A 27,956-nucleotide genomic window follows, 5' to 3' on the forward strand; every position below is an offset into this window, starting at 1 on the left:
GCTCTTCACTGACAGTGCAGAGTCAGCTTGGGATTTTCTCCCTCTGTCTCTCTCTCTTCGCCTCCCCCACTCGTGCTTTCTCTCTCTCTCAAAATACATAAACTTAAAAATAAATAAATAAAATACTTTTTTCAGTGTAAAAATTAATAATGGGAAACCACACTAAAATGGAAGCGTGAGGCCAGAAGGGGGAGCTCACACCCCACCACTCCATATCAATTACAGGAAGCGGTGTCAATTTCAGAACCTCCAACAGGGGAATCCACAGGTAAGAATGATCAGTTACAGTTCTCAACAGGAAAAGAGGGACATTCCCTCTCCTGCAGTAAGTCAACTACCCCTGAAACTCAGCCAATTAACCATCATCACCCTGAACTCCTGCTTCTTTTTGATGGACTTTCCTTCAAAACAGCCCCTCCCAACTTCCTCCTTCTCTATAAAATAATGTTCATCTCCTTTGTTGGAATAGCCTACGGTTTTCGCCATAGTTTGCTTCTCCCGAATCACAATTCTCTGCTATAGCAAATAAACCCATTTTTTTTTTTTTTGCTAGTAAACTGACTTTATTTATTTTTAATTTTTTTAATGTTTATTTTTGACGGGGAGAGAGAGAGAGAGAGAGGGAGAGAGACAGAGCATGGGTGGGGGAGGGGCAGAGAGCGAGGGAGACACAGAATCCGAAGCAGCTCCAGGCACCGAGCTGTCAGCACAGAGCCCAACGCGGGGCTCGAACTCACAAACTCTGAGATCATGACCTGAGCCGAAGTTGGGCACTTAACCGACTGAGCCACCCAGGTGCCCCTATTTATTTATTTTAACGTTTATTCATTTTTGAGAGAGACGGAGACAAGAGTGTGAGTGGGGGGAGGGGCAGAGAGAGAGAGAGAGAGAGAGAGAGGGAGACACAGAATCTGAAGCAAGCTCCAGGCTTTGAGCTGTCAGCACAGAGCGAGATGCAGGGCTCAAACTCACGGACCATGAGATCCTGCCCTGAGCCCAAGTTGGACGCGTAACAGACTGAGCCACGCAGGCACCCCACTAACTTTATCTTCAAAGTTAATAGAAGGTACTGAAAATAAACATGTTTAGGTTTTTTTCTCCACCTTCCCGAATTCAGTCTGGACAGCCCACCTTAAGATCCCTCGGTAAGGTTGAAGACCATGGCCACAGTATTTTGCAGCCCCTTGTCATTAGGAGGAGTTGGAAACTAGTTCCCCTCTCCTGGAATCTGGACTGGCTTCGTGACTTGCTTTGACCAACAGAATACGGCAGAAGGTGTGAGTTTGGAAGATATGTCTTATCCTTACTTCCCACTTTGATTCTCTTGGAATGCTGCCTCCTGATGCCCCATGTAAGGAAGCTGATCTAGCCCAGGAGCTGACAAAGCTTTTCTATAAAGGACCAGGTGGTAAATGTTTTTGGCTTTGTGTGCCATGGCCACAGTTCCAATAGGACTCTGCTTACAGAAGCCGAAGTTTGAATTTCGTAGAATTTTCACGTGTCAGGAAATATCAGTCTTTTGATATTCTTCAACCATTCCGAAGTGTAAAGACCATTCTCAGCCTCTGGTGAACCAGATGCGGTCTGTGAGCTGTGGTTTGCAGACCCCTGTTCTAGCCTATTGGATAAGAGGTCACATGGCGGTATTGACCTTCAAATGAAAACAATTATTTTACCCACAAAATGGGCTTGTTCAGGAATAGCAGAGAATTGCAATTCGGAACAAGCAAGCTACGCAAAAACCACGGGCGTGTCCAGCAAAGGAGAGGACTGCGATTTTTTGGAGAAAGAGGAAGTTGGGAGGGGTTGTTTTGAAGGGAAGTCCATTGGAGTTCAGGGTGACGATGGTGTCTCATTGGCTGAGGCGATTGAGTCCAGCAGGGGGACTGCCCAGGCAGACAGATGTAGTTGATCCCTGTTGTATGAATCCACTCCAGTTCGGGGTGATCTGTTACACAGCAGTAGCTAACTGGGACACCAGGTCTAGAAGATTTTTCCAGGTTTAGAAAAACATGAGAGACTCTGAAAGAAACTTCGGGTTGGCTTTAAACCATAAGAAAGGAAGTCACGACATCTCCATTCCCAAGACGTAATTCATGTCGTCAAGGTTTTGTGAATGACCTCAGTCCCGATATGTCCTTGTTACGTTCTGTTTAGAAATGGTTTCCCCAGATTTTCCTCACTCTCCCCAAACCCCAGGAAGTCCTGTCGTGTCGTGGGTGCAAAAGATGCACCAAGAGCAAAATGATCTCAAGGACAGAGGACTCTTCTGTAATGTTTGTGAGGTGCCGGGCTTCTGTTCTCAGAACAGAAAAGAAATAAACATTTAAAAAAAATAAATAAAAATGGCTCCAGGCATTGCCAGGTGTCTCCAGGGGCAGTTGAGAACTACTACTTATTTATTTATTTATTTATTTATTTATTTATTTATTTATTGAGAGACAGTATGAGCAGGGGAGGGGCAGAGAGAAAGGGAGACACAGAATCAGAAGCGAGCTCCAGGCTCCGAGCTATGTCAGCACAGAGCCCCATGTGGGGCTCGAACTCACCAACTGCGAAATCATGACCTGAGCCGGAGTCAGACGCTTAACCGACCGAGCCACCCAGGTGCCCCGAGAACTACTGCTCTAACCCTTTATTCTGTTGTAGTGGGTTGAGTGGTGGCCCCCAGAGAGATCCGTCCGAGTCCTAACCCCGGAACCTGTGACCGTGACCTTATTTGGAGAAAGGGTCTTCGTGGATGTAATTAAGATGAGATCTCAAGATGAGATCATCTTGGATTATGGAGGGAGGTCTTAAATCCAATGGCAAGTGTCTTTGTAAGAGACAGAAGAGGAGACACACGGGGAGAAGGCCATGTGAAGACAGAGGCAGAGGGACGTGGCCACAGCTGAGGAATGCATGGATCCTCCCCTAGAATTTCCAGAGGGAGTGTGGCTGTTGACATTTTGATTTCGGACTTCTGGCCTCCAGAACTGTGAGAGAATAAATTTCTGTTGTTTTAAGCCACCTGGTTTAACACTTTGTGATACTTTGTTATGGCAGCCGCAAGAAACTAATACCCTACTTGTGGTGGGCACACGAATTTGGCGGAGAGAAATTGTTCACTCCCACGCGGTGCTCATGGTCTGTTTATAATGAAACCCCCAAGCCATGATCTTTCAGTATTTTACTTTCAATGGATGCTTCATTTCTCTCCTTCTGGAAAGTTCTAAGAACTCCCTTCGCTGTGGCCTGCACCCCAGGGAGGGAGATGCACGGTTGGCTGTGCCCCTACACCCAGCATGTGCCTGGCCCATTCATTCCGCAGATGTGAAACCCCTAGTCAGCCGTGGCGCAGTGGTGATCAAGAAATATTTGATGCACGGCGTTCCAGGAGGCGGGCATTATCACCCAAGGGCAACCAAGGTACAGAGGGGAGGGAGAGGTGACCAGTCCAAGGCCACCAGCTGGAGAGGGGTAGAACCTGAGTCTGTCCCCGGCTCCAGGCCTCAGTTTCCATTTCTGTGAAATGGAGGTAAGACAGGGCTTCATCTGGAAAACCAGGCGACAGTTGTATTTCAGAACTGGGAGTTTTTGGTAGCTTAAGAAGATAATTGAGGGTGAAAGCTGCTGTATGTTACGTGATGCCCCTGGGGCTCTCGGGACAGCCCTTAAGCAAAGGGATACATAAGGGATAAACAGGGATACAAAGGAATAATTGACCACTGAAAGCAGTGACAGCAGACTGGGTCAGCACAGGGGGAGGTGGTCCCTCTGTAACCGGAAACTGGGTTCTCCTCCTGGTGGGTGTCCAGCTGAAAGACAACCAAGCCAAGAGTGGGGAAAGGAAGGGTTTTATTTGCAACAAGTAGGGAGACCACTGAGTGCTTCTCCCAAAGCACTGTCCCCGCCCTCCCCCAGACAACAAAATTGGGGAAGTTTGAAACTAAGGGTACATACATATTCATGAAGGGGCTTGGCAAAGGAGAGCGCTGTAGAGAAGTGGGGCAAAAGTCATCAATGTTTGAGTGTTCCAGGGGTTTAAACCCTGCAAAGATTCAAGAGTGTGGTGGGTCCATCTTTCCCTCTGAAACAGCAGAGGGAGTTTTTTTTTTTTTTACCACCAATGTATTGTCTCTGATGTGGTGAGGTTCTCCCCTGGCCGGGTAGTGGCTGTTTGTTTTTAATTCCTTTTGTTCCTTTAAAATCGTTAACTATGGAGGTCTTGTGATTTTAACAGATCCCAGGACGTCAAAGTGGCTGGGGACCTAAAATGACTTCTCTTATGTTAAGAAAGTTACGGCTTGTCTTTCTTTTTCTTAATATCTTTATTTATTTTTAAGACAGAGAGAGACAGAGCATGAGCAGGGGAGAGGCAGAGAGAGAGGGAGACACAGAATCCGAAACAGGCTCCAGGCTCCGAGCTGTCAGCACAGAGCGTGATGCGGGGCTTGAACTCACAGACTCTGAGATCATGACCTGAGCCAAAGTCGGACGCTCATCCGACTGAACCACCCAGGCATCCCAAAGCCTTGTCTTTCTTTTTTTGGGAACCTCTCGCCCTATTTGCCTACACCTACATCTGGAGTTCTGGCAGTTCTGGCCTGAAGAAAAAAGTTGGGTTTCCAGAGCCTTTTGGATTTGGGGATTTCAGCCTGAGGACCCATAAGAGTATCTCCAGGAGCTGTGGGCACACTTGGGAGAGATTGCTTGTCTGGGGCACTATTTAGTCAGGTCTCAGTAAACTCCGTAAGATGGAGAAGAGGAGGAACAGGGAGAGGAAGAAAGAGGAAGAGGAGGGGGGAGGAGGGAAGCCGGGAGGGCAGGGGAGGAGGTAAGAGGAGGGGCAGGGAGGAGAGGGATAGAACAGAAGAGAAAGGGAAGGAAGTGGGGCGGGGGAGGAGCAAAGAAGGGGGAAAGTGGAGGAAAGGGGGAGGGGAGGAAGAAACCTGAAGAGGGAGATGAAGAGGAGTGAGAGGGAGGAAGTGGGGAATAATGAAGGAATCTGGGTGGAAGGAAGGAGGGGGAGGAGAAGTTTGAGGAAGGAGAAAAGGGGAAGAAGAGGGAGAGGAGGAAGCGCAAGCCTCCAGCCCACGTTTGTGAGTGAATGAATGACTCCCAACTGTAGCTAGTGTGACAGCTCCAGTCCTCAGTTTCTTGGCCTGTAAAATGGGGTGATCACAATAGTGCTACCTGGCAGGATAAGAGTGCAGCTGTAGTTACCGGTCACTGCTGACTGCTGATCCCTGCCCAAGGAAGTAGCAGACCAGTGGCTGGCTCTGGGCCTGTCCTCCCGATCTGCCTCCTTGCCCCCCATTCCACCCACCCTGGGCAGCCGCAGGCACCAATGGTAGCACGTGGGAGGGGTGGGAGCCTGCCCAGCCCTGTCCTCCAAATGGCGCTGGAAGCCGGCCCTGGCCGCCTCCCAAGGAGAGCGCTGGGAAGGTCGGCCAAAGCCAAGGCAGAAAACAAGCAGGCGTGGGGTGGGCAGGGGGGCAGAGGAGGGGGAGCTTGGAGGGAGGGATCCGAGGCAGTGGCCTACATGGGCATAGCGCAGGCAGAGCAGGGCCCAGGAGTCTGCAGAAACAGAGGGTCTGGAGGACCCACCTTCTCGGGCTAGGTTTGGAGTTCTCTGTCTTGGCCTCATCGTCCCCGCCTGAGCTTCTGGGAACCCACGGGGAACCGGCCAAGACTGAGGGTCTGTGAGCCGCTCCAGGTCAGCCAGGGACCAGGGTGGTGGGCAGTCAGGCGGGCGCTAGCCCGTGCCTGATCAGGAGGAGGGCTTTTGGGTCTCTGGGTGGGCATTTAGGACCCTGGGTACGGGAGGGTGTGGGGACCCTGGTGTGTGGATTTTGCCCTCCCTGGGCTCTTGGGGTGTTAAAGAGATTTAACTGACGAGATTTTGCGATATAGGTTTGGGATTAGTTGGGTCCTTGAAATGGATCATTAAGACAGATGGAGTTTAGAACCTTCTGAGGGTCCTAGGCTGTGAGTTTAGGACTCTTCGGGTCCCCGGAATGTGTATTTAAGACCCAAGAGGCTATGGTGCTTGGATGTAGGACAAACTGGGGCAAGAATCCAGTACACACAGGCCCTGAGTGTGAACTGGGATTTTCTGGTGCCCGGGGGTAGGAATCCGTGTGCCATCTAAAGCTCAACCCGAAGCCACGCCCCTAGGCTGCGGGAGCACGTGCTTTCTAAACGCCGCGCGGGGGCGGGCGGAGGGAGGGCAGTTTGGTTGTCTTGAAGACAGCTGCGGCCGTCTCTGGGCCGTTCTAGCCCCGGGGTCTCGTTGGCCGTCGTCTCTCTGGCCCGGGGCCTCTCTCTATGGTCGTGGCCTCCGGAAAGAGGCGGGCCTTGGCTAAGGGGCTGAGGAGCTCCGGCGCTTGACAAGTCGGAAGAGGGCCTTAGGGCGGGCCTGGGCTGGCAGGTGGGGAGGGGCCTAGGGCGCTAGGTGGGCCAGTGTGGGGCCCGGAGGGTGACGATTGGGGTAAAGCTCGAGGGAGGAGCCAGTGGCCCGGGGTGGAACCTGTGCCTGGGATAGGGGGCGGGCGAAGCCCGGGGCTAGGGGAGGGGCCTAGCGTGGAATGGGCGTGATATACATTTGTGGGCGGGACCAGATCGTTAACTGGGGGCGGGGCCAATGGGTGGCGGAGGAAGGGTAGAAGCGCGACTTCGGGGGAAAGCTCAGGATCTGTTGGCTGGACAGGCTTGGGAACGGGGAAGATCCTGTAACTGAAGACAACGGCTAGGTCAAGGCATGGGGAAGAGCTGGTCAAGTTACGGGGAAGGGACTGGGTCCGTGGTAGGGAAGAGGTGGAGCCCTTGCTTGGAGCCAGGTCGTGAGGGTGGAGCTTGGGTTCAGAGTCCAGCCTCTAGGTCAAGAAGTGGGGCAGGGCTTGATAGTGACTGACGGAGGGGAAGAGCTGCGTCTGAGGGCGTGGCCTGTAATAATGATTGGCAAAGAAGCCTGAGGAGGGTTAGGAACCAGGAAGCCTGTATCCAACATGGGATGGGGGCGGGGCCCTGATCCAGGGGCGGAGCCTGTCCGGAACACGGCCAATTCTAGGCAGGAGGGCGGGGCCCAACCCGAAGGCGGTGGCCTGGGCTCCCCGAAGAGGCGGAGCCGGGGCCGGGGGGCGGGGCCCGGTTGGCTGTGGGGCGGGGCCCCAGAGGCCCGCGGCCTCAGCGCTCTCCGCCTCCCCAGGATGCGGGCTCCGGGTGCAGGTTCGGCTTCCGTGGTCTCGCTGGTGCTGCTGTGGCTGCTGGGGCTTCCGTGGACCTGGAGCACAGCGGCGGCGCTCGGCGTGTACGTGGGCGGCGGCGGCTGGCGTTTCCTGCGTATCGTCTGCAAGACCGCGAGGCGGGACCTCTTGTGAGTGCATTCGGGGCCTGGTCCCCCGCCGGCTGCGCGTCCTGGGGGTGGTCAGAGGTGGAGGTTGCAGCGGCGGCGTTGGGGGGGTCCTGAGGGCTTGGGGAGAGGGGTTTTGGATACTGGGGGCGAGGCTTAGGTGAGGGCGGGGTTAGGGGCGGGGCCGGGACCTGAAAGAGTGCCGGGTAGGGGGTCACTGAGGGGAGCTGCAGGGGACAGTTTGAGGGTCTCTGGAGGGAGATGAGTAGGTTTCAGGCTTCTAGGGGCTGCTCTGGAGACTTCAGGGGACTGGAAGGTAACTTGGAGATCTTTGGGGAAGCTGGTTGGGGTTCCAGAGAGCTGAGGCTGATTGGGAGGCCCTGGGTATTTGGGGGTCTCTGTGGAGACTTGGTGACTGTGACAGGCCTCTCGGGGCTCTTCAGGGATTCTGGTAGGTCCCTAGGGTCCCACAGTGGTGACCCAGTGGTCTCTGGGGGCTGCCAAGACACTTTGGGTTTACTTAGGGCTTTCTCGGGTGTGATGGATGAAGGGGCCTTTTGGGGTACCTGTAAGGGACTTTTAGGGTTCCTGAAGGGTGTGTGTCTCCACAGGACAATTTACCGGTTTCTCTGTGGCAGGAGCGCTCTTTGAGAGTTTGGAGTCTGTGCAGGATTTGGGGGGTTCGGGGTTTGTGGAGAGGTTGATGTGTATTTCAAGACTTGTTTGGGGAATCTCTGGAGACTGTGATCTCACCCGAGGGGATTTTGGTGTCCTAGGCAGGTATCCCTGGAAGAAGGTCTCTGGGGTGTCTCTGAGGGGCTTGCTTGAAGAAGCTGTTGGGGGGGGGTCTTCCTGGGTGGGGGGGAATAGGTGTCGTGGGGGATTCCCATCCGAGCAAATCTTGGTAACAGTCCCCACATGGGAATACCCGAGCACCTGCTGTGGCTGCGAGGCTGATCCTTTCAGGGAGGTGGGGGGACTGACCCATTAAGGGTGAAGAAACAGGCTCTGTGAGCAGCAGGGATGGTGTGCAGCTGGGGAAAGTTCCACTGCCAGTTGACTGGTTCTGAACCTTCCAGCACCCATCCTTTCCTCTCCATGCGCTGGTCCCTGCCTCTGCCTTGGTCTTTCTGACATGCACATCTGAGCATGCACTCTGTTCGCCTACCCTCCACGACCCCCATCCTCTGCAGGAAAAAGACTCACCCTCCAGCTGGACACTGTGACCTATCCTGGGATCTGCCCACTCGCCACTCCCCACCTCTATCGTGTCATCTGGCCCTCATATCAACTTGCCTTGTCAGGCTCAGGATGTTCCCTCTGCCTGGCACACGCTGGACCGCCTCTTGCCTGGTGATGCCTTATGATGTTGCCTCCCTCGGGACCCTTTGCAGAATTTTCCTACTCAACACCTTCCCACGGTTCCTTGTTGCCCTTAGAATCGACACCACCTGAGGTTCCTGACTGTGTCCACAACGTCTTCTCCTTTCCTTTGTCACTCTTCCAGCTACACTGGCCTTGCTGTTCCTAAACATGCTCGGCCCCAGGGCCTTTGTACGTGCTGCACCCTCTGCCTGGATCACTCTTCCTTGCTATTTATTTATTGTCATCATGCCATAGCTTAAATGTCATCTTAGAGAGCCCTCTCCTGACCCTGCGTCTCTGTACACTCTCCAACCTTGTTGCTCCTTGGCAGGATGGCCAATATTTGCTGAGTGCCCGCTCCATGCCAGGCACCATGCTAAACATGACTTCTTGAAGCCCTCCCAACAACCCTATGGTGTGGGTACTCTCTTGTCCCCACCTTACGGACGAGCCAACTGAGGCACAGCAAGGTTTGGTCGCTCGCCCAGGTCGGGGGGAGTAGTGGGGACAGGATTTGAACCCAGGCAGTGTGGCTCTAAAGCTTGACTTGTAATCGCTAGCGACATTCATCGTTTGTAATGATCTCGTGTGTCTGGTTTATTGCCTTTTCATTCTTGAGTCTCTTTCCCCCCAATAGACGGCGGGCCCTGTGGGGACACAATGGAGGCTGTGTTGGTCTTAGTGTCACTGTGGCCCTGGCCTCCACATGGGGTGGCACATCGCAGGAGCACAAGATATGTTTGCTGGCTGGCACGCCTTTCCCTACCCCCTTGGGCTCGCACAGGCCCCAGCTCTGCCTCATTGAGCCAGAGTGTCTGTGCCCGGCTGTCCCCCCTGGGGATGAGGCAGGAGCTGGGTCTACTCGGAGGCAGCCTCCGAGATGGCCCAACTTCCTGGTCTTCACATTCTCCGATGATCCCCCCTGCTTTGAGAGCGGGCTGGATCTGAGAGACTTGCTTCTTTTTTTTTATTTTTTATTTTTAAAATTTTTTTTTTCAACGTTTTTTATTTATTTTGGGACAGAGAGAGACAGAGCATGAACAGGGGAGGGGCAGAGAGAGAGGGAGACACAGAATCGGAAACAGGCTCCAGGCTCCAAGCCATCAGCCCAGAGCCCGACGCGGGGCTCGAACTCACGGACCGCGAGATCGTGACCTGGCCGAAGTCGGACGCTTAACCGACTGCGCCACCCAGGCGCCCCACTGAGAGACTTGCTTCTAATGAACAGAATACAGCAAAAGAAATGGGCTGTTACCTCCGAGGTTTATAATGTGCATGACTGTGGTGCTCTCTCAGATCATTCCCTCTGGAAAAAGCTGGCTGCTGTTATGCAAGGCAGTCCTGGGGAGAGGCCCACGTGACTGAACTTGGAAGTAGGCTCTCTCCCAGTGAAACCTTGAGATGACCTCAGCGCCAGCCAATACCTTGATTGCAGCCTCATAAGACACTCGAACCACACAGCTAAGCTATTCCTGGCTTCCTGACCTTCAGAAAATGTGTGATAATAAATGTTTCCAGCTGGTAATTTTGGAGGCAATTTGTCACACAGCAATAGCTAACTAACACAGCTTGTGTGGCCCTTTCCGTGGACCAGGCCTTGTGTTCTCACAGTCCTATAAAGAAGGAAGGGCGCCTGGGTGGCTCAGAAGGTTGAGTTTCCGACTCTTGGTTTCTGCTCAGGTCATGATCTCGCAGTTCGTGGGATCGAGCCCCACGTCGGGCTCTGTATTGATAACTTAGAGCCTGCTTGGTATTCTCTCTCTCCACCTCCCCCTCTGCCCCTCCCACCTTCGCGCTCTTTCTTTCTCTCTCTCTCAAAAATAGATAATTAACTTAAAAAACGGGGTGCCTGGGTGGCTCAGTCGGTTAAGTGTCCAACTCTTTTTTTTTTTTTTTTTTAATTTATTGATTGATTTTGAGAGGGACAGAGATAGCATGAGTCGGGGAGGGGCAGAGAGAGAGAGACGAGAGACAGAGAATCCCCAGCAGGTTTCGCACCGTCAGCATGGAGCCCAGGGTGGTGCCCAAACCCACGAAACGGTGAGATCATGACCTGAACCCAAACCAAGAGCCAGATGTTCAACTGACTGAGCCACCCAGGTGCCCCTAAATGTCCGACTCTTGATCTCCGCTCAGGTCGTGATCTCATGGTTCATGGGTTTGAGCCCCATGTCTGGGCTGTGTGCTGACAGTGCGGATCCTGCTGGGGATTCTCTGTCTCTGTCCCTCTGCCCCTCTCCTGCTCACATTCTCTCACTGTCTCAAAATAAATAAATACAACCTTAAAAAAAAAAAAAAAAGGGATGCCTACTAACCCCATTTACAGGCACGGAGAGACGAGGTCCCTTACCCGGGAATGCACAGGCAAGGAGGGCAGGGCACTGGAGTTCATGTTCTTAACCCCTGTGCTGTGGTGGGGGAGCTGCCTTTCGACCCAGGGTTCAGAAAACGTGTAAGCACCCGACTCCAGCTCTCCCACCTCGTTCTGTATCCTGTATTCGCGGCGTGAAATCTGATCACATTTATTCTTGTTGGTTTCTTTCTGCCCGGGTGTCCTGGAGCTCAGGGTGAAAACATGAGGGGGCAGAAGGAACAGAAGGATGAGAAGAAGTCTCATTCAGGAAGGGCCCAGAGGCGCACAGTGGCTTCTTTGTCCCCAGGGTGGGGGTGGCTTGGGCTGCTGCCAGGCCGGGGCAGCCCAGGCATGTGGCTGGAGCTGAGCACTGGAGTCTCCTGTCTGCCCACGTGGGTGTACTCCGGAAAGGATGGGGGCGAGGGCAGGACGGGACAGGCGGTGAGAGCTGGGCCCTTCCCGAATGCTCATGTAACCTGATCGTGACCGGCTATAGCCTCAATTCCTGTTTCTTGCAGTATCACCGGTGGACGGGGTGGGGGGAGGGCCCTCCTTGCAGGGGCTGCTTCCTGTGGTTCCCAGCCTTGCTGAAGGTCCTTTCCCCATGGCTATAAAAATAATACCAGCTTCTGGGGTTCTTGGGGTGCTCTGTCAAGTTCACTCACGGGAAGCTCTTAGAGGAGAGCTGGGTACCCGGTCGGTACTCAGATGCGTTGGTGCTGGTTGCTGTCGGCTGGTGGGGGGCGGGGGGGGCTTGGTGGCTGTGTAAGCGGATGGTTGGGAGCTTGATGGCCAGAGCCAGGGTGGACCTCAGCTCTGCCCCTTGCTGGCCCATGGAAAGTTGCCCTCTGAGTCCCAGTTCCTTTATCTGTAAAAATAGTCCTTATGTAATGTCTCTCCCTCAAGAAGCATGAATTGAACACCTCTTGTGTGCAGCATGGGCACATGTGGCGAATGCTTTATTAATGCTTTTTTGGCCTCAGGAGGAGCAGAGAGACCCTGGCGGGGGTCCTGGTTCTGGGCTTCTGCCCTGACTTGCTGTGTGACCTCGGGCATGTTAATGCACCTCTCTGAGCACCCGCCTCATCCCGTCATCTGTCACATGGGAATTTTAGGACTCTGCTTCAGAGGGTGGCCATAAAGTTCGCACAGCACCCGGCACATAGTAGGTGCGCAATAAATGCCGAGGCTGCTGACCTCAGCTAGTCTACTTATTACCGAACGGGTGGGATATCAGGATCTGACCAGGGAGGGTGTCTTCTGTCTCTTTCCCAAGATATAGTTACAGAATCTGCACAGACCTTCCTGCCGTCCGTGCGCACAGGTGGCCGCACATTCTCTGTCATATTTCTTAACTGGCACTTTCTTTCCATTTTTACTTGTAATTTTTACTTTTATGAAAGTCATGCAAGCTTCCAGATGAAAGATTCTCAGCCCTCTACCTCATAAAGCCACTGCAAACATTGAATCAACAAATACTGAGCTATCGTTCCTAGAGGAAATACTGGGTTAGGTTTCTGCAAACCTCCTGTCACGACATTTTTATCAACCAATCAATACATGATCTTGTTTTATGTTTATTCTATTTAAAGACACCTCATTTTATAGGTTCTTTTTATTTATTTATTTTTTATTTTTTTAATGTAATTTAGTGGCTTCCATACAAGATCTAGTGCTGATCCCAGTAAGTGCTCTCCTCAATGCCCATCTCTTTTTGTTTGCTTTGAAGTAAGCTCTGGGCCCAACATGGGGCTTGAACTCATGATCCTGAGATCAAGAGTCACATGTGCTACTGACTGAGCCAGTCAGGCACCCCTATATTCCTTTTTTAAAAATATATATTCTTGGGGCGCCAGGGTGGCTCAGTCGGTTGAGCGGCCGACTTCGGCTCAGGTCATGATCTCACAGTTTGTGGGTTCGAGCCCCGCGTCGGGCTCTGTGCTGACAGCTCAGAGCCTGGAACCTGCTTCAGATTCTGTGTGTGTCTGTCTCTCTCTGCCCCTCCCCCACTCACACTCTACATCTCTCTCTCTCTCTCTCTCTCAAAAATAAGTAAAACATTAAAAAAATACATATATATATATTCTTGGGTCTCTTCGGTGGCTCAGTTGGTTAAGTGACCGACTTCGACTCAGGTCCCTATCTCGCGGTTCACAGGTTTGAGCCCCACATCGGGCTCTGTGCTGACAGCTCGGAGTCTGCAGCCTGCTTCAGATTCTGTGTTTCCCTCTTTCTCTGCCCCTCCCCCACTCGCACTCTGTCTCTCTCTCAAAAATAAACAAACATTAAAAAGAGATATATATATATGTGTGTATATATATATATATATATATACACATATATATATATACATATGTATATATACACATATATATATGTATATTCCTGATTCATTACCAGTGAACTGATGGCCAACAGCATTATAACTCATGCCTGAGCAAAACTTATCTAAGTAAGGCACATCTCAGCCTTCTTGCACTTAGGAACACTAGATAGCGCTTTAGCATTATTCCTGGGAGCCATTTTAAGCTTCAAAATCACCAAAGAAAGGACAAAAATGCAAAAAAAAAAAAAAAAAAAATGTGGCACTGAATAGACTTCCAAAAGGATGCTTATTTACAATATGAGCTGAAACAAAAAGGCAGAGTGCTGTCTTGTTGAACTAACCTGGGAATGTGCACACTGGCAGCACGTTGTTTTTGTTGTTGTTGTTGTTTTTTCCACTCTGTGTGCGTCCTCAAATGGTTGTGAAAGAAATATGAATATTGATTTTTGGGGATACAAATAAATTTTAGTGAGCAGGCAAATTTGCAGTTAAGAAATCTGTGAGTAATGAGGATTGACTCATAATTTGGCCAGGTAAGTAATCAATATTTACATTGTTTTGATGGTAACAGTGTTCTTAGTTGAGCCACTAGTATACTATGATCATTTTTTATTTCTTAACAACCTTTATGTGTTTTGGGGGGGGGGGTTATTACTTGCCTTTGTATTTGTTAGTTTTCTTTGCATTCATCTATACTTCAAGACCAAATGACAGTTGTGCCTGTCTTCTCTCATGACTTTTATAGCGTAAGATGGGCTTTCAGTTTCCCCTTTTTTGGAGAAGTCTCTCTTCTAGCCTCCAATTTGTCCAGGCTGGGCTACTGACTCTTTGCACCTGGTGAATAGCTGTCATTCCAATCTTGATTCTAGCCACTTTCCTAAGGATTGGCATTACGTCTGTCTTGGGTTACATGCACTGTTTCCTGGGTCCCTGGTGGTTTTCTTCTTTGGTTTACTCCTTTGATTTGTTGGAGCACCTTCTTATTAGCTTTGGGAGATATGTGGTTGAGAAGTTAATTTTTTGAGACCCTTTATGTATGAAAACATTTTTATTAACACCCTCACATTTGATTGATGGTCTCGGTTTAAACTTCTAGGTTGGAAATAATTTTCCTTCAGTATTGAAGGCATTTCTTCTCACATAATTATTGTTGAGAAGTCTGAAACTCTCCTAATTCCTGATCTTTTATAGTGATCTGTTTTTCTTTCTGGAAGTTTGTGGGATCTTTTCAAGATGGTGAGCTATTTCCATCCATTGTATGGTCTGTTGTTTAGCTTCATGGCAAGGAAGTTTTCTTAAATGGTACTGATGATTTACTCACCTTTATTTCTTTTGTTCTTCTTGGAACACCTGTTATTTAGTACCTGGAACAGCATTTGGCTTGATAATTATTTGTTGAATAAATATTATGTTGGATATTCTGGGCTGGTTCTCTAATTTTCTTTTCTTTCTTTCTTTTTTTTTTTTTTTTTTTTTAATTTGCCATCTCCATCTTTTTATCCTACTTTCTATGATAGTTCTTCAAATACACCTTCTAATCTTTCTGTTAATATTTGACTTATGCCTACAAGTTTAAAATTTTTTATTATGATCATTATTTGTTTAAATTCATAGACTTTATTTTTAATTTTTTATAGACTTCATTTTTTTATTATCAGTTTTAAGTTTACAGAAAAATTGATCACAGAGTACGTAGAGTTCCCATATATCCCCTTCCCATTCCCCACAGTTTCCCTATTATTAAGATCTTGTGTGGGGCGCCTGGGTGGCTCAGTCGGTTAAGTGGCCGACTTCGGCTCAGGTGATGATCTCGAGGTCTGTGAGTTCGAGCCCCGCGTCTGGCTCTGTGCTGACAGCTCAGAGCCTGGAGCCTGTTTCAGATTCTGTGTCTCCCTCTCTCTGACCCTCCCCCGCTCATGCTCTGTCTCTCTCTGTCTCAAAAATAAATAAACGTTAAGAAAAAAAAAAGATCTTGTGTTAGTGTAGTATACCTGTTACAATTGATGAACCAATATTGATACATTTTTATTTTTCCTTATTTATTTTTTAAAATTTAAATCCAAGTTAGTTAATATACAGTGTAATAATGGTTTCAGGAATAGAATTCAGTGATTCATCACTTACATATAACACCCAGTGTACATCTTATCAAGTGTCCTCCTTAATGCCCCTCGTCCATTTATTTATTTACTTAAAAAAAATTTTTTTTTAACGTTTATTTATTTTTGAGACAGAGAGAGACAGAGCATGAATGCGGGAGGGGCAGAGAGAGAGGAAGACACAGAATCGGAAGCAGGCTCCAGGCTCTGAGCCATCAGCCCAGAGCCTGACGCGGGGCTTGAACTCACCGACCGTGAGATCCTGACCTGAGCTGAAGTCGGACGCTTAACCGACTGAGCCACGCAGGCGCCCCACCCCTCGTCCATTTAGCCAATCCCCTCACCCACCACCCCACCAACAACCCTCAGTTTGTTCTCTTATTGTTTGTCTCCCTCTCTGTTTTTGTATTATTTTTGCTTCCATTTTCTGATGTTCAGCTGTTTTGTATCTTAAATTCCACATATGAGTGACATCATATGATATTTGTCTTTCTCTGGCTGACTTATTTCGCTTAGCATAATACACTCTAGTTCCATCCACGTTATTGCAAATGGCAAGATTTCATTCTTTTTGATCACCAAGTAATATTCCATATGTGTATATGTATATATATATATACATACATATTTGTATATATTTACATATATAAAGATGTGTATATATTTATATATATAAAAACATATTACGTATGTTTATATATATATGTTTATATATGTACGTATATATATGTACACATATAAACATATATGTATTTACATATATATATATATATATATATATATATATATATATACACACACACACACACACACACATACACACACACATACCCCCCACATCTTCTTTATCTATTCATCAGTTGATGGACATTTGGGCTCTTTCCATGATTTGGCTATTGTGAATAGTGCTGCTATAAACATTGGGGTGCATGTGCCCCTTTGAATCTGCACTCCTGTATCCTTTGGATAAATATCTAGTAGTGCAATTGCTGGGTCATAGGATAGTTCTATTTGTAATTTTTTGAGGAACCTCCATACTGTTTTCCAGAGTGGCTGCACCAGTTTGCATTCCTCTTTCTCTGTATCCTCACCAACACCTGTTTTTGCCTGAGTTGTTAATGTGAGCCATTCTGACAGGTGTGAGGTGGTATCTCATTGTGGTTTTGATTTGTATTTCCCTGATGATGGGTGATGTTGAACATTTTTTCATGCGTCTGTTAGCCAGCCATCTGGTGTCTTCTTTGGAAAAGTGTCTATTCATGTCTTTTGCCCATTTCTTCACTGGGTTATTTGTTTTTTGGGTGTTGAGTTTGATAAATTCTTTGTAGATTTTGGACACTAACCCTTTATCTGATAATGTCTTTTGCAAAGATCTTCTCCCATTCTGTCTGTTGCCTTTTAGTTTTGCTGATTGTTTCCTTCGCTGTGCAGAGGCTTTTTATCTTTTTTTTTTTTTAATTTTTTTAATGTTTATTTATTTTTGAGACAGAGAGAGACAGAGCATGAATGGGGGAGGGGCAGAGAGAGAGGGAGACACAGAATCGGAAGCAGGCTCCAGGCTCTGAGCCATCAGCCCAGAGCCTGACGCGGGGCTTGAACTCACAAACCGTGAGATGGTGACCTGAGCTGAAGTCGGACGCTCAACCGACTGGGCCACCCAGGAGCCCCGAGGCTTTTTATCTTAATGAGGGCCCAATAGCTCATTTTTGCTTTTGGTTCCCTTGCCTCTGGAGACATGTCAAGTAAGAAGTTGCTGCGGCCGAGGTCAAAGAGGTTTTTGCCTGCTTTCGCCTCTAGGATTTTGATAGTTTCCTATCTTATGTTTAGTCTTTCATCCATTTTGAGTTTATTTTTGTGTATGGTGTAAAAAAAGTGGTCCAGGTTCATTGTTCCGCATGTTGCTGTCTTTTTCCCCAACACCATTTGCTGAAGAGACTGTCTTTTTTCCATTGGATATTCTGTCCTGCTTCGTCAAAGATTAGTTGGCCATACGTTTGTGGGTCCATTTCTGGGTTCTCTGTTCTATTCCATTGATCTAGGTGTCTGTTTTTGTGCCAGGACCATACTGTCTTGATGATTACAGCTTTGTAATACAGCTTGAAGTCCTGAATTGTGATGCCTCCAGCCTTGATTTTCTTCTTCAGGATTGTTTTGGCTATTCAGAGTCTTTCTGGCTCCATACAAATTTTAGGGTTGTTTACTCTAGCTCTGTGAAGAATGTTGGTGTTATTGTGATAGGGTTTGCATTGCATATGCTTTGGATTGTATTGACATTTTAACAATATTTGTTGTTACAATCCACGAGCATGGAATGTTTTTCCGTGAATTCTTCAATTTCTTTTGTAAGCTTTCTATAGTTTTCAGTGTATTCTCAACAAGATACTAGCCAACCGGATCCAAAAATACATTGAAAGAATTATTCACCATGATCAAGTGGGATTTATTCCTGGGCTGCAAGGGTGGTTTCAATATCTGCAAATCAATCAATATGATACATTACATTAGTAAAAGAGAAGATAAGAACCATATGATCCTCTCTATAGATGCAGAGAAAGCATTTGACAAAATACAGCATCCTTTCTTGATAAAACACCCTCAAGAAAGTAGGGATAGAAGGATCATACCTCAAGATTATTAAAGGCCATATATGAAAGACTCACAGCTAATGTCATGCTCGATGGCAAAAAACTGAGAGCTTTCCGCCTAAGGTCAGGAACACGACAAGGGGGTCCACTCTCCCCAGTGTTGTTCAACATAGTGTTGGAAGCCCTAGCTTCAGCAGTCAGACAACACAAAGAAATAAAATGTATCCAAATCAGCAAGGAGTACTCTATGGGGAAAACCCAAAGACTCCACCAAAACACTGCTAGAACTGACACATGAATTTGCAAAGTCACAGGATATAAATCAGTGCACAGAAATCCGTTACATTTCTAGACACCAATAAGGAAGCAGCAGAAAGAGAAATCAAGGAACTGATCCCCTTTACAATTGCACCAAAACCCATAAAATACCTAGGAATAAACCTGAGCAAAGAGATGAAAAATGTATACCCTGAAAACTATAGAAACCTTTTGATACGTTTTTATTAACTAAAGCTCTTTTTTTCCCTTAGGGTTTACTCTGTGTGCTGTGCATTCTGTGGTGCCCTCACATTGCAATTTTCCAGGATTTTTTTTTTCATTCCCTAAAGCTTTTTTTTTTTTTTAATATTTTTTTTTAATGTTTATTTATTATTGAGAGACAGAGAGACACAGAGAGTGAACAGGGGACGGGTAGAGAGAGGGGAGACACAGAATCTGAAATAGGCTCCAGGCTCTGAGCTGTCAGCACAGAGCCCGACGCGGGGCTCGAACTCACGGACCGCGAGATCATGACCTGAGCCGAAGTCGGACGCTTAACCGACTGAGCCACCCAGGCGCCCCTGAAAGCTTTTATTTTTTTTTTTTTTTTTTTTTTTTTTTTTTTCAACGTTTATTTATTTTTGGGACAGAGAGAGACAGAGCATGAACGGGGGAGGGGCAGAGAGAGAGGGAGACACAGAATCGGAAACAGGCTCCAGGCTCTGAGCCATCAGCCCAGAGCCTGACGCGGGGCTCGAACTCACGGACCGCGAGATCGTGACCTGGCTGAAGTCGGACGCTTAACCGACTGCGCCACCCAGGCGCCCCTTTTATTTTATTTTTTTTTTTTTTTTCTGAAAGCTTTTAAATAGCATCTCATTCTTGTTTCATGCATGCATGTTTTCTTACATCTCCCAGAATATCATTGACTTTATTAGTTTTGTTTTCTCTTTGCACAATCTCTATTTCCTCAAAAATTTTCTTTTTTGTTTATTTTTTTGAAATCTTTTTAACATTTATTTATTTATTTTCGAGAGAGAGAGAGACGGAGCACAAGCAGGGGAGGGGCAGAGAGAGGAGGGAGACACAGAATCCGAAGCAGGCTCCAGGCTCTGAGCTGTCAGCACAGAGCCCGACGTGGGGCTCGAACCCATGAACCACGGGATCATGGCCTGAGCCAAAATCAATCGCTCAACCAACTGAGCCACTCAGGCGCCCCTTCGTTTCCTTTAGTTTCCGTCATCCCTAGTAGAGGAAATCCCCAGGGGTCCGATAATCCTTAGTTGTAAATCTGGTTAGAAGCTCTCGGCATGGGCATATGGGGGGGGGGGGTGTCTTTTCAACTGCGAGCTTCATGATGGGGTCACCCGGCCAAGGGTGCTTTGCGGGAAACCATGCAGAGGAGACGAAGGTTGGGGGCTCATCATGGAATACGGTACAGACACTCCCTGGCTTCCAGTGGTTTGACTTAGAATTTTTTGACTTAACGATGATGCAAACGTGATGTGCATTCGGTAGAAGCTGTACGTTGAATGTGGAATTTGGATCTTTTTCCCAGACTCCCTGACAGGCAGTGTGAGACTCTGTCCTGATCCTGGCCACCAGCAGTGAGCCGCCGCTCCCAGTCAGCCGCACGATCATGAGGGTAAACGACCCGTACAGGCATTCTGTACCCATTCAGCCCTTCTGTTTTTCACTTTCAGTATGGTATTCAGTTAATTATGTGAGATATTCAACACTTTATTAAATAGGCTTTGTAGGGGCTCCTGGGTGGTTCAGTTGGGTAAGCGTCCAACTTTGGCTCAGGTCATGATCTCGCGGTTCGAGAGTTCGAGCCCCGTGTCAGGCTCTGTACCGTCAGCTCGGAGCCTGGAGCCTGCTTCGGATTCTGTGCCTCCCTCTCTCCCTCTGCCCCTCCCTCCCTCTGTGTATCTCTCTCCTTCAAAAATAAATAACGTCAGAAAAAATATTTTTTGAGAAAATAGGCTTTGTGTTCGATTATTTTGCCCAACTGTGAGCTAATGTAAGTGTTTTGAGCACGTTTAAGGTAGGCCAGGCTCAGCTATAATGTTTATTGGGTTAGATGTATTAAATGCATTTTTGACTTATGGTATTTTCAACTTACGTTGCGTTTTTTGGGGTGTAACCCCACTGTAAGTCCAGGAAGATCTGTCTTATTGACTACAGTCCCCCTGTTGTACCTTACATCCCTGTGACTGATTTTATGTAGGGGCTTGCTTCCCAGACAGATTTCTACCCATTTCGCGCTAGAGTCCAGGATTCGGCTTTCTCCCACCTCCAAGGACCCCTGCCTTTCCCATTTTCCTAGTCTTTGTGTTCACACTTTTAAAAAATCCCTTGACTGGGGCACCCGGTTGGCTCAGTCGGTTAGGCATCTGACTTTGGCTCAGGTCATGATCTCACGGTTTGAGTTTGAGCCCCCCTTCTCTCTCCCTCTCTCTCCCCTTGTCTCCCCCTCTCTCTACCCCTCATGGGACTCTCCCTCTCTCTCTGTCCCTCGCTCACTTGTGCCCTCTCTCTCTCTCTCAAAAAATTAATGAAAAGAAAAAAATCCCTTTACTGGCTATTTTGGGGGGAAACAGGGAAATTCAATGATCAGTCAGTGTCTGGGTGTTTGACCTGCCTGCTGCCTTTGCGTGAAATCACCCGTGACTTTTCTCACCTTGTGGCTCCTTCCTCATCTACCTGCGTCGGGGCCCCACAGCCTTCCGTTGTAAGGATCAGCCGTTGGGCATCGAACCCCTCCTATACTACAGATCGTTTGGGCTCTTTTCTGTCTTCTGCTCATTGGAAGCTACAAATGAATAACAGTATCATTTCCCCCAGGTGACTTTAACCTGCCAAGATCAATCTTCTAATTAGTGGAACGATCCAGAACCATGGAGAAAGTCCTGTTGCCGTGCAGTCTCCTCCCACTCTCTGCTTTGCTCACTCCTCTCTAGCCTGCTGGCCTTGTCCTTCCCACCTCCAGGCCTTTGCACTCACGGTACCCTCCACCTGGAATGCTTTCCCCCTACCGGCCGCGCTTTACCCGCTGCTGGCTCCTTCCCGTTCTTTATTTTTTATCATTTTTTAATTGTTTAAAGTTTATTTATTTATTTTGAAAGAGAGAGCACACAGGGGAAGGGCAGAGAGAGAGAATCCCAAGCAGTCTTCGCGACGTCAGCGCAGAGCCTGACACGGGGCTAGAACCCACGAACCGGGAGATCATGCCCTGAGCCAAAACCAAGAGGCCCAACTGAATGAGTCATCCAGGCGCCCCTCCTTCCCATTCTTTAAAATGTAGCACAAATGTCGCTTCCTCAAAGTGGTCCCCCCCCCCCCCGCCCTTCCTGTGGATAAAGCTTTTGATCACATCATCTTGTTTCCTTTTTAGGAAACTTAGCATAAAACTATCATTGGATTGGGGCACTTGGGAGGCTCAGTTGGTTGAGTGTCCACTCTTGATTTCCGCTTCGGTCATAATCTCACGGTTCGTGAGTTTGAGCCCCGCGTCGGGCTCTGTGCTGACAGTGCGAAGTCCGCTTGGGATCCTCTCTCTCTGCCCCTCCCCTCTGCTCTCTCTCTCAAAAATAAATAACAAAACAGTAAAAACAAACTATCATCGGTTTTCTTCGCTTTTTCCTCGGTTATTAGTTCCCTTCCCCTCCTTAGATTGTAAACCCCATTTGGACAGTGATCACGCCTACTTTAGTCACCTGGGTGTCCCTGTCCCTGTCGTGATGTCCAGCACGTGGTGGTGCTCCGTGGAGGTATGGTGCACGAGTGGATCAGCCCCTCCAGGGAGCTAAACTCTCAAAGGAGGTTTTTGGCTGCGAGTAGCGCGAATCTCAACTAGGAGTGGCATTGGCAGTAAAGAACAGTTACAACCACATGTAACGTGGAGTTTTGACACGAGATGGCTTGAGGTTGGTCAGTTCCCAGTGCAGCATGTTGTCATTGACCCAGGTTCCTTCGGTCTTTATGCTCTGCCATACTTGCTGCAAAGGCTTGGCATCTCCAGCCGGGTACCCTCAAACTCTCATGCTGCCTGCTGTGGTTCCAGCCATCACATGCCAGTGACAGCTTCTCTGGGTAGAGGAAAGGGAACATGGGACTGCCATGTCCCATGGTGCAGGGATTGTGGGAAAGGGGCTGATGTGTTGCAGGGAAGTGTATGGGCTGGGCAGTGTTGGAGTTCAAGGAGCCAAGGGGGTCAAAAGACAGAGCCAGATTTCCAGGGCTTTGAACACTGAGCAGAGGAGTATCCCGCGCAAAGACCCTGCAAAGACCCTTTTTCCACATGTTCTGGGGGCCAGGAATTGGGTCTATCTTTTGAGGACCACCATTCACCCCATTATGCAGGGAGTGGGGCCTGGCCCAGAGCAGACCCAGGAAACCACGAAGAGCTGACTAGGGCACGGGTCCCGTTGTGTGCTGGTGGGGGCCAGGCCGGGCTGGTGAGATGGTCAGATTCTGGCCACTGTCATTTGTTCCATCCATCCCCAAGGACCTCCTGGGAGCCACACCCCATCTGGGCTTGGGGGGACACCATGTTCACTGTGACCTGCTGTGAACGTGCCAGATACTTCTCCCGTCCTCTGGAGCCCACAGCCTAGTGAGGGAAAAGAATAACCGAGAAGGAAATGATGAAACATCAGACAGTGACCAGAAGGATCGAACACATAGGGGCGAGGCGGGGATAGCGAGGGACTCCTTGAACCAGGGTGGTTAGGGCACCCCGCACAAGTGGGCAGATGAGAGGGGCCAGTCTTGCCATGACCTGGGGAAAGGAAGAGCACTTAGGTAGAAGAATACTTACAAAGCCCAGAGGCGGGCTTCTCTCTGGGCAGAGTAACAATGGATCCCTTCTGGTTCAGCCCTTCTTCTTGGTTGGGCACTTAACACACTTCACACCCAATAGGCTGAGAATTGCTGCTCTGGGCCCCACTTCCTGCTTGTAAATAAGGCAGTGGCAGGACTGACACTTTGTTGAGCTGGATGGAGAACACCTTGGAGGTTGTTGGATTCAGTCTCCTGATATTCCAAGTAAGGAAACTGAGGCCTGCAGAGAGGGCAGGCCCCACTGGTAGGCGGTGGAACAGGATTTGAACTAAGGCCATGAACTCCAGGCCGCTTTTTCCTCCCTCTGGGCTGCGGTTCTGAGGGCTCGCACGACTTGTGGCCAGGTCACTCCAGTCTCTGCCTCTGTCTCCCCATGTCTCCTCCCCTGTGTTTGTGTGTTCTCTCTTAAAAAGACACCTGGGGGCGCCTGGGGGGCTCAGTTGGTTGAGCATCCAACTCTTGGTTTCGGCTCAGGTCCCGATCTCACAGTTTCATGGGTTTGAGCCCCACGTCGGGCTCTGTGCTGACAGTATGGAGCCTGCTTGGGATTCTCCCTCCCTCTGTCCCTCCCCTGCTCACGCTGTCTCTGTCTCTCTCAAAATAAATAAACTTTATTATTTATTTATTTATTTATTAAAATTTAAAAAAATATTTATTTGCTTTTTGAGGGAGAGAGAGAGGGTGCGAGAGAGCGTGAGTAGGGGAGGGGCAGAGAGAGAGGAAGACACCGGAGCCGAAGCAGGCTCCAGGCTCGAAGCTGGAGCCACGGGGCTTGAACCCACAAACTGCAAGAACCAAGGAGTGCTTGGGTGGCTCAGTCGGTTGAGCGTCCGGCTTCAGCTCAGGTCACGATCTCGGGCTCTGTGCTGATAGCTCAGAGCCTAGAGCCTGCATGGGATCCTGTTTCTCCCTCTCCCTCTCTCTCTGCCCCTCCCCCACTCACGCTCTGTCTCTGCCTCTCTCAAAAAGTAAATAAACATTAAAAAAAAAATTGTTTTTAGGCATTAAAAAAAAAAAAGACACCTGTCATTGGATTTAGGTCCCACTGGGGAGCCAGGATGACCTCATCTCAGACTTCCCTTAATTACATCTGCAAACACCCTACTTCCAAAGAAGGTCACGGTCTGAGGTTTCCGGTGGACACGAATTTTGGGGGATGCTCTTCAAACAAGTACAGTTGTGCGCAGGCAAAAGAGGCGGGGCTGCATTTGAGTCCGCCCACAGGATATATCAGCATCGTCCTTACGTTCCAGGTTCTGTGCTTCGTCCTGGAACCGAATCCCTGGACACAACAGACAGACAAACTGGGTGCTCGCTCTCGTAGAAATTAACAAAAAGTTTGGGGCGCCTGGGTGGCGCAGTCGGTTAAGCGTCCGACTTCAGCCAGGTCACGATCTCGCGGTCCGTGAGTTCGAGCCCCGCGTCAGGCTCTGGGCTGATGGCTCGGAGCCTGGAGCCTGTTTCCGATTCTGTGTCTCCCTCTCTCTCTGCCCCTCCCCCGTTCATGCTCTGTCTCTCTCTGTCCCAAAAATAAATTAAAAACGTTGAAAAAAAAAATTAAAAAAAAAAAAAAAAGAAATTAACAAAAAGTTCAGGAAATCGGTAAAGGAAGATGACGGGTTTAGATTGTGATGACTGCTCCGAAGGAGTGAAACAGGGCCTGGGAGTGTATCAGTTACCCGTCAGTTCCATGGCTGTGTAACAAATTACCCCAGAACCTAGAGGCTTAAGACAATGATCAGTATCCTTGCCTGTGACTTCTGTGGGTCAGGAATTCAGATGTCGCCAAGATGTCACCATCTTATCTGCTCTGCTGTGTCTGGAGCCTCAGGTGGAAGATTCAGGATCCGGGGCCAGAATTACCCAAAGCTCTGTTCACTCAGACATGTTGTTAGAACCCCTATACGTGGCCTCTCCATGTGGTCTTGGCTTCCTTTCCTTACAACTCAGCGCTGGGTTCCGAGGTCCAGCGTCCAGAAAGAGTGTGAGAACATCTGCGTGCCTGGAGGAGAGGTGCTGTCTCTGAGCCCCAGTCTCGGAAATCACACAGCATGACTATTGCCCCATTCTCTTCATTAGAAGCGAGTCCCTGAGTCTGCCCACTCCTGAGGGGTGGGGAAAATAGGACCTGACCTGCCTTTTGAAGGGACGACTGTCAAAGAATTTGCAAGCGTGTTTTCAAACAGCTATATAGTGATCCACGCTGGGCAGGGCTGGGAGACCTCTCCAGGCGGGGGACATTGGAGCTGAGAGGTAAAGGCTGTGTAGGAACCCTGATGGGGGTGGGGGTGGGGGTGGGGGCTCTGGGGCAGAATGTTTCAACAGTGGGAACCGCACGGGCAAAGGTCCTGGAGAATGTTCCCATCTCCCCACAAGATGACTCCTGCCCCTTTGCCATCAGTATCCCTGGCCACCCCAGCCCCCGTCCCCTTCCTCCACCGATCGGACTTCTCACACCTGATCCCGATCAGCTTCGCCTGTGCAAAGTAGGTGCTCAGGTCTGGGGCCCTGAAGAAATCTGGGCCTCTGCACTGGTCGCCAGGGAGGGGCGGGATGCTGGGCTCCAGGGTCAGGGGCTTGAAAGCAGTCCTTCAACCTCTGTTTACTGAGCACCTACTATGCGCCAGGCTCCTGATCAGATGCAGGTGTCGCTTCCCCTGGTTACCTCCCCTGGTGACGTGGTGGCCATCCTCCTTGAGTGCCGGCCTGAGTTCGCGGGGCTGTGGCTGGGCCTGGCCAAGGCGGGCGTGGAAGCCGCACTGCTCGATGTTAACCTGCGGCGGGAACAGGGGCTTCGATGAGCAGGGCTCTCCGATTAGGGGTGTTCATCTACATGGAGGCTGTCGTCACCCTGAGAGTAACAGGGCGGGCACCCGGAGGGAACCGGTTGGGGAGCAGCCTCCTCACCGCTGTCCCTATGCCTGCGCCTCTTCTCAGTGCGGCCTTGCCCTGAGACCGTGCTCACGTGTGGCGGCCTCTCCTCTCACCGAAGATCTTGCCAGGCTCAGGCTGGCTGCTCTCGTGGGCGGTGGGGTTCAGGCCCGGCCCGGGAGCTCCAGACGCCTCTCTCTCCCTCCAAGACTGTCCTGTGGGATTGCTTGTGGCAGGCTCACTGCGCTCCAGGAGAGTGGGGCCTTGATCTGTCTTGGTCCAGGCAGGGGGCATAGCCCATGCAAAGGCCCTGGGGTGGGAGCATGCCAGGTGATGTCTTCAGGAAAACAGCAAGAAGGGCCCTGTGGCTGGAGTGAGTGAGCAAGGGGTAGGAAAAGGAGAAGGAGCGGAAGGAAGATGGAGGGGGAGAAGGGTTAGGTCTGGGTTACCGCTGGGTCTGTCTCGCCCATCGTGGACCTGGCACCCAATAGGTGCTCATCATTTGGGAGGTGAGTGGAAGAATCTGCCTCTGTGTTGGCCGCTACCTCGAGTTCCAGGTTGGGAGACACGAACACAGTCCGGCCTCTGTGTATGGACCTAGTACGTACCGGGCATGCGGCCGGTGCAGATGTGACTTCCCCGGGGGGCTCACGACCCAGGGGTGGGGGGGAACAGACCCATGACCGAGTGGCTCCGCACAGGGGCTTTGGTGGGGGAGCACAGAGGATGGGGAGGTCTCCCAAGGTGAACAAGAGAGCATTCCCTGAGCCCAGCCGGTGTCTGCCCCAGCCTGGCCCCGTTTGGGGGACTCTACGCTTTGATGGGGAAGCAGTGGGCGCAGTGCAGGGGCCGAGCCCCGGAAGGCTTCCCGGAGGAGATGACGAGGACCCCAGGCTCGGGTGGGTGGGGCATGAGGAGTCCAGGCTGCAGGTGCTCGTGGGGACTGCAGGAGGCTCCGGACGTCCCAGGAGAGAGAAACAAGGACGGTCTGCGGTACTTGGTCAACAGCCCTTCTCACGCTCTCAGTCCCCCGAGAGACCCAGCAACCAAAGCGTCCTTATCGAAGCCTCGCCGTCCTCGGAGGTGCAGGGACCCTTTCCCTCTGCTTTCTCCAGATGGAGATTGAGGCTTGGAGAGGTCTCCTGGAGGCCGGGCGGGGCACCCGGTGACGCCTCTCCTCCCTTCCCCCTCCCAGCGGCCTCTCTGTGCTGATGCGCGTGCGCCTGGAGCTGCGGCGGCACCAGCGTGCCCGCCACACCATCCCACGGATCTTCCAGGTGGTGGCACAGAGGCAGCCTGATCGCCTGGCGCTGGTGGACGCGGGCAGCGGCGTGTGCTGGACCTTTGCGCAGCTGGACGCCTACTCCAATGCCGTGGCCAACCTCTTCTGCCGGCTGGGCTTCACTCCAGGTGACGTGGTGGCCATCCTCCTGGAGGGCCGGCCCGAGTTCGTGGGGCTGTGGCTGGGCCTGGCCAAGGCGGGCGTGGAAGCCGCGCTGCTCAATGTGAACCTGCGGCGGGAGCCCCTGGCCTTCTGCCTGGGCACCTCGGGTGCCAAGGCCCTCATCTTCGGAGGGGAGCTGGCAGCAGGTGAGGCCGGGCGCAGCTGGCATCCTGAGCGGGGGGGGGGGGGGGGGGGGGGTCTGGGGCCTGGCGGGGGGCAGCGAGATGGCGTGTACATCCCAGGCCGCCCTTGACCGTGACGTCTGTTCTGGGCTGCAGCGGTGGCCGAGGTGAGCGGACAGCTGGGGAAGAGTCTGCTCAAGTTCTGCTCTGGAGAACTGGGGCCTGAGGGCATCCTGCCGGACGCCCGGCTCCTGGACCCGTTGCTGAAGGAGGCCTCCACCGCCCCCCTGGCACAGCCCCCTGACAAGGGAATGGATGGTGAGGCTAGCACGGGACACCCGCCTTCCGCCGCCAG

The 27,956-nt window shown here is 50.4% G+C and overlaps 1 protein-coding gene across 5 annotated transcripts in view; it reads left to right on the forward strand.

The window, feature by feature from the left end:
- The first annotated feature begins 5,486 nt into the window (after positions 1-5,486).
- SLC27A1 (solute carrier family 27 member 1) overlaps positions 5,487-27,956 on the forward strand; it is a 33,722-nt gene continuing 11,252 nt past the window's right edge. The window contains exons 1-4 of one of the 5 annotated variants that reach the window (XM_081792033.1): positions 5,487-5,698; positions 7,190-7,357; positions 27,231-27,625; positions 27,758-27,919. In XM_081792033.1, the coding sequence (XP_081648159.1) occupies positions 7,191-7,357; positions 27,231-27,625; positions 27,758-27,919 (724 nt within the window). In that variant the 5' untranslated portion in view covers positions 5,487-5,698; position 7,190. Of the gene's footprint in view, positions 5,699-6,627; positions 6,741-7,189; positions 7,358-27,230; positions 27,626-27,757; positions 27,920-27,956 lie in introns of those variants that run through there. The other 4 variants (XM_081792027.1, XM_081792030.1, XM_081792028.1 and 1 more) reach the window with 4 other exon arrangements.

The sequence above is a fragment of the Panthera onca genome, chromosome A2 (assembly GCF_046562875.1).
Source record: "Panthera onca isolate mPanOnc1 chromosome A2, mPanOnc1 haplotype 2, whole genome shotgun sequence".
In the NCBI taxonomy this organism is placed as follows: Eukaryota; Metazoa; Chordata; class Mammalia; order Carnivora; family Felidae; genus Panthera; species Panthera onca.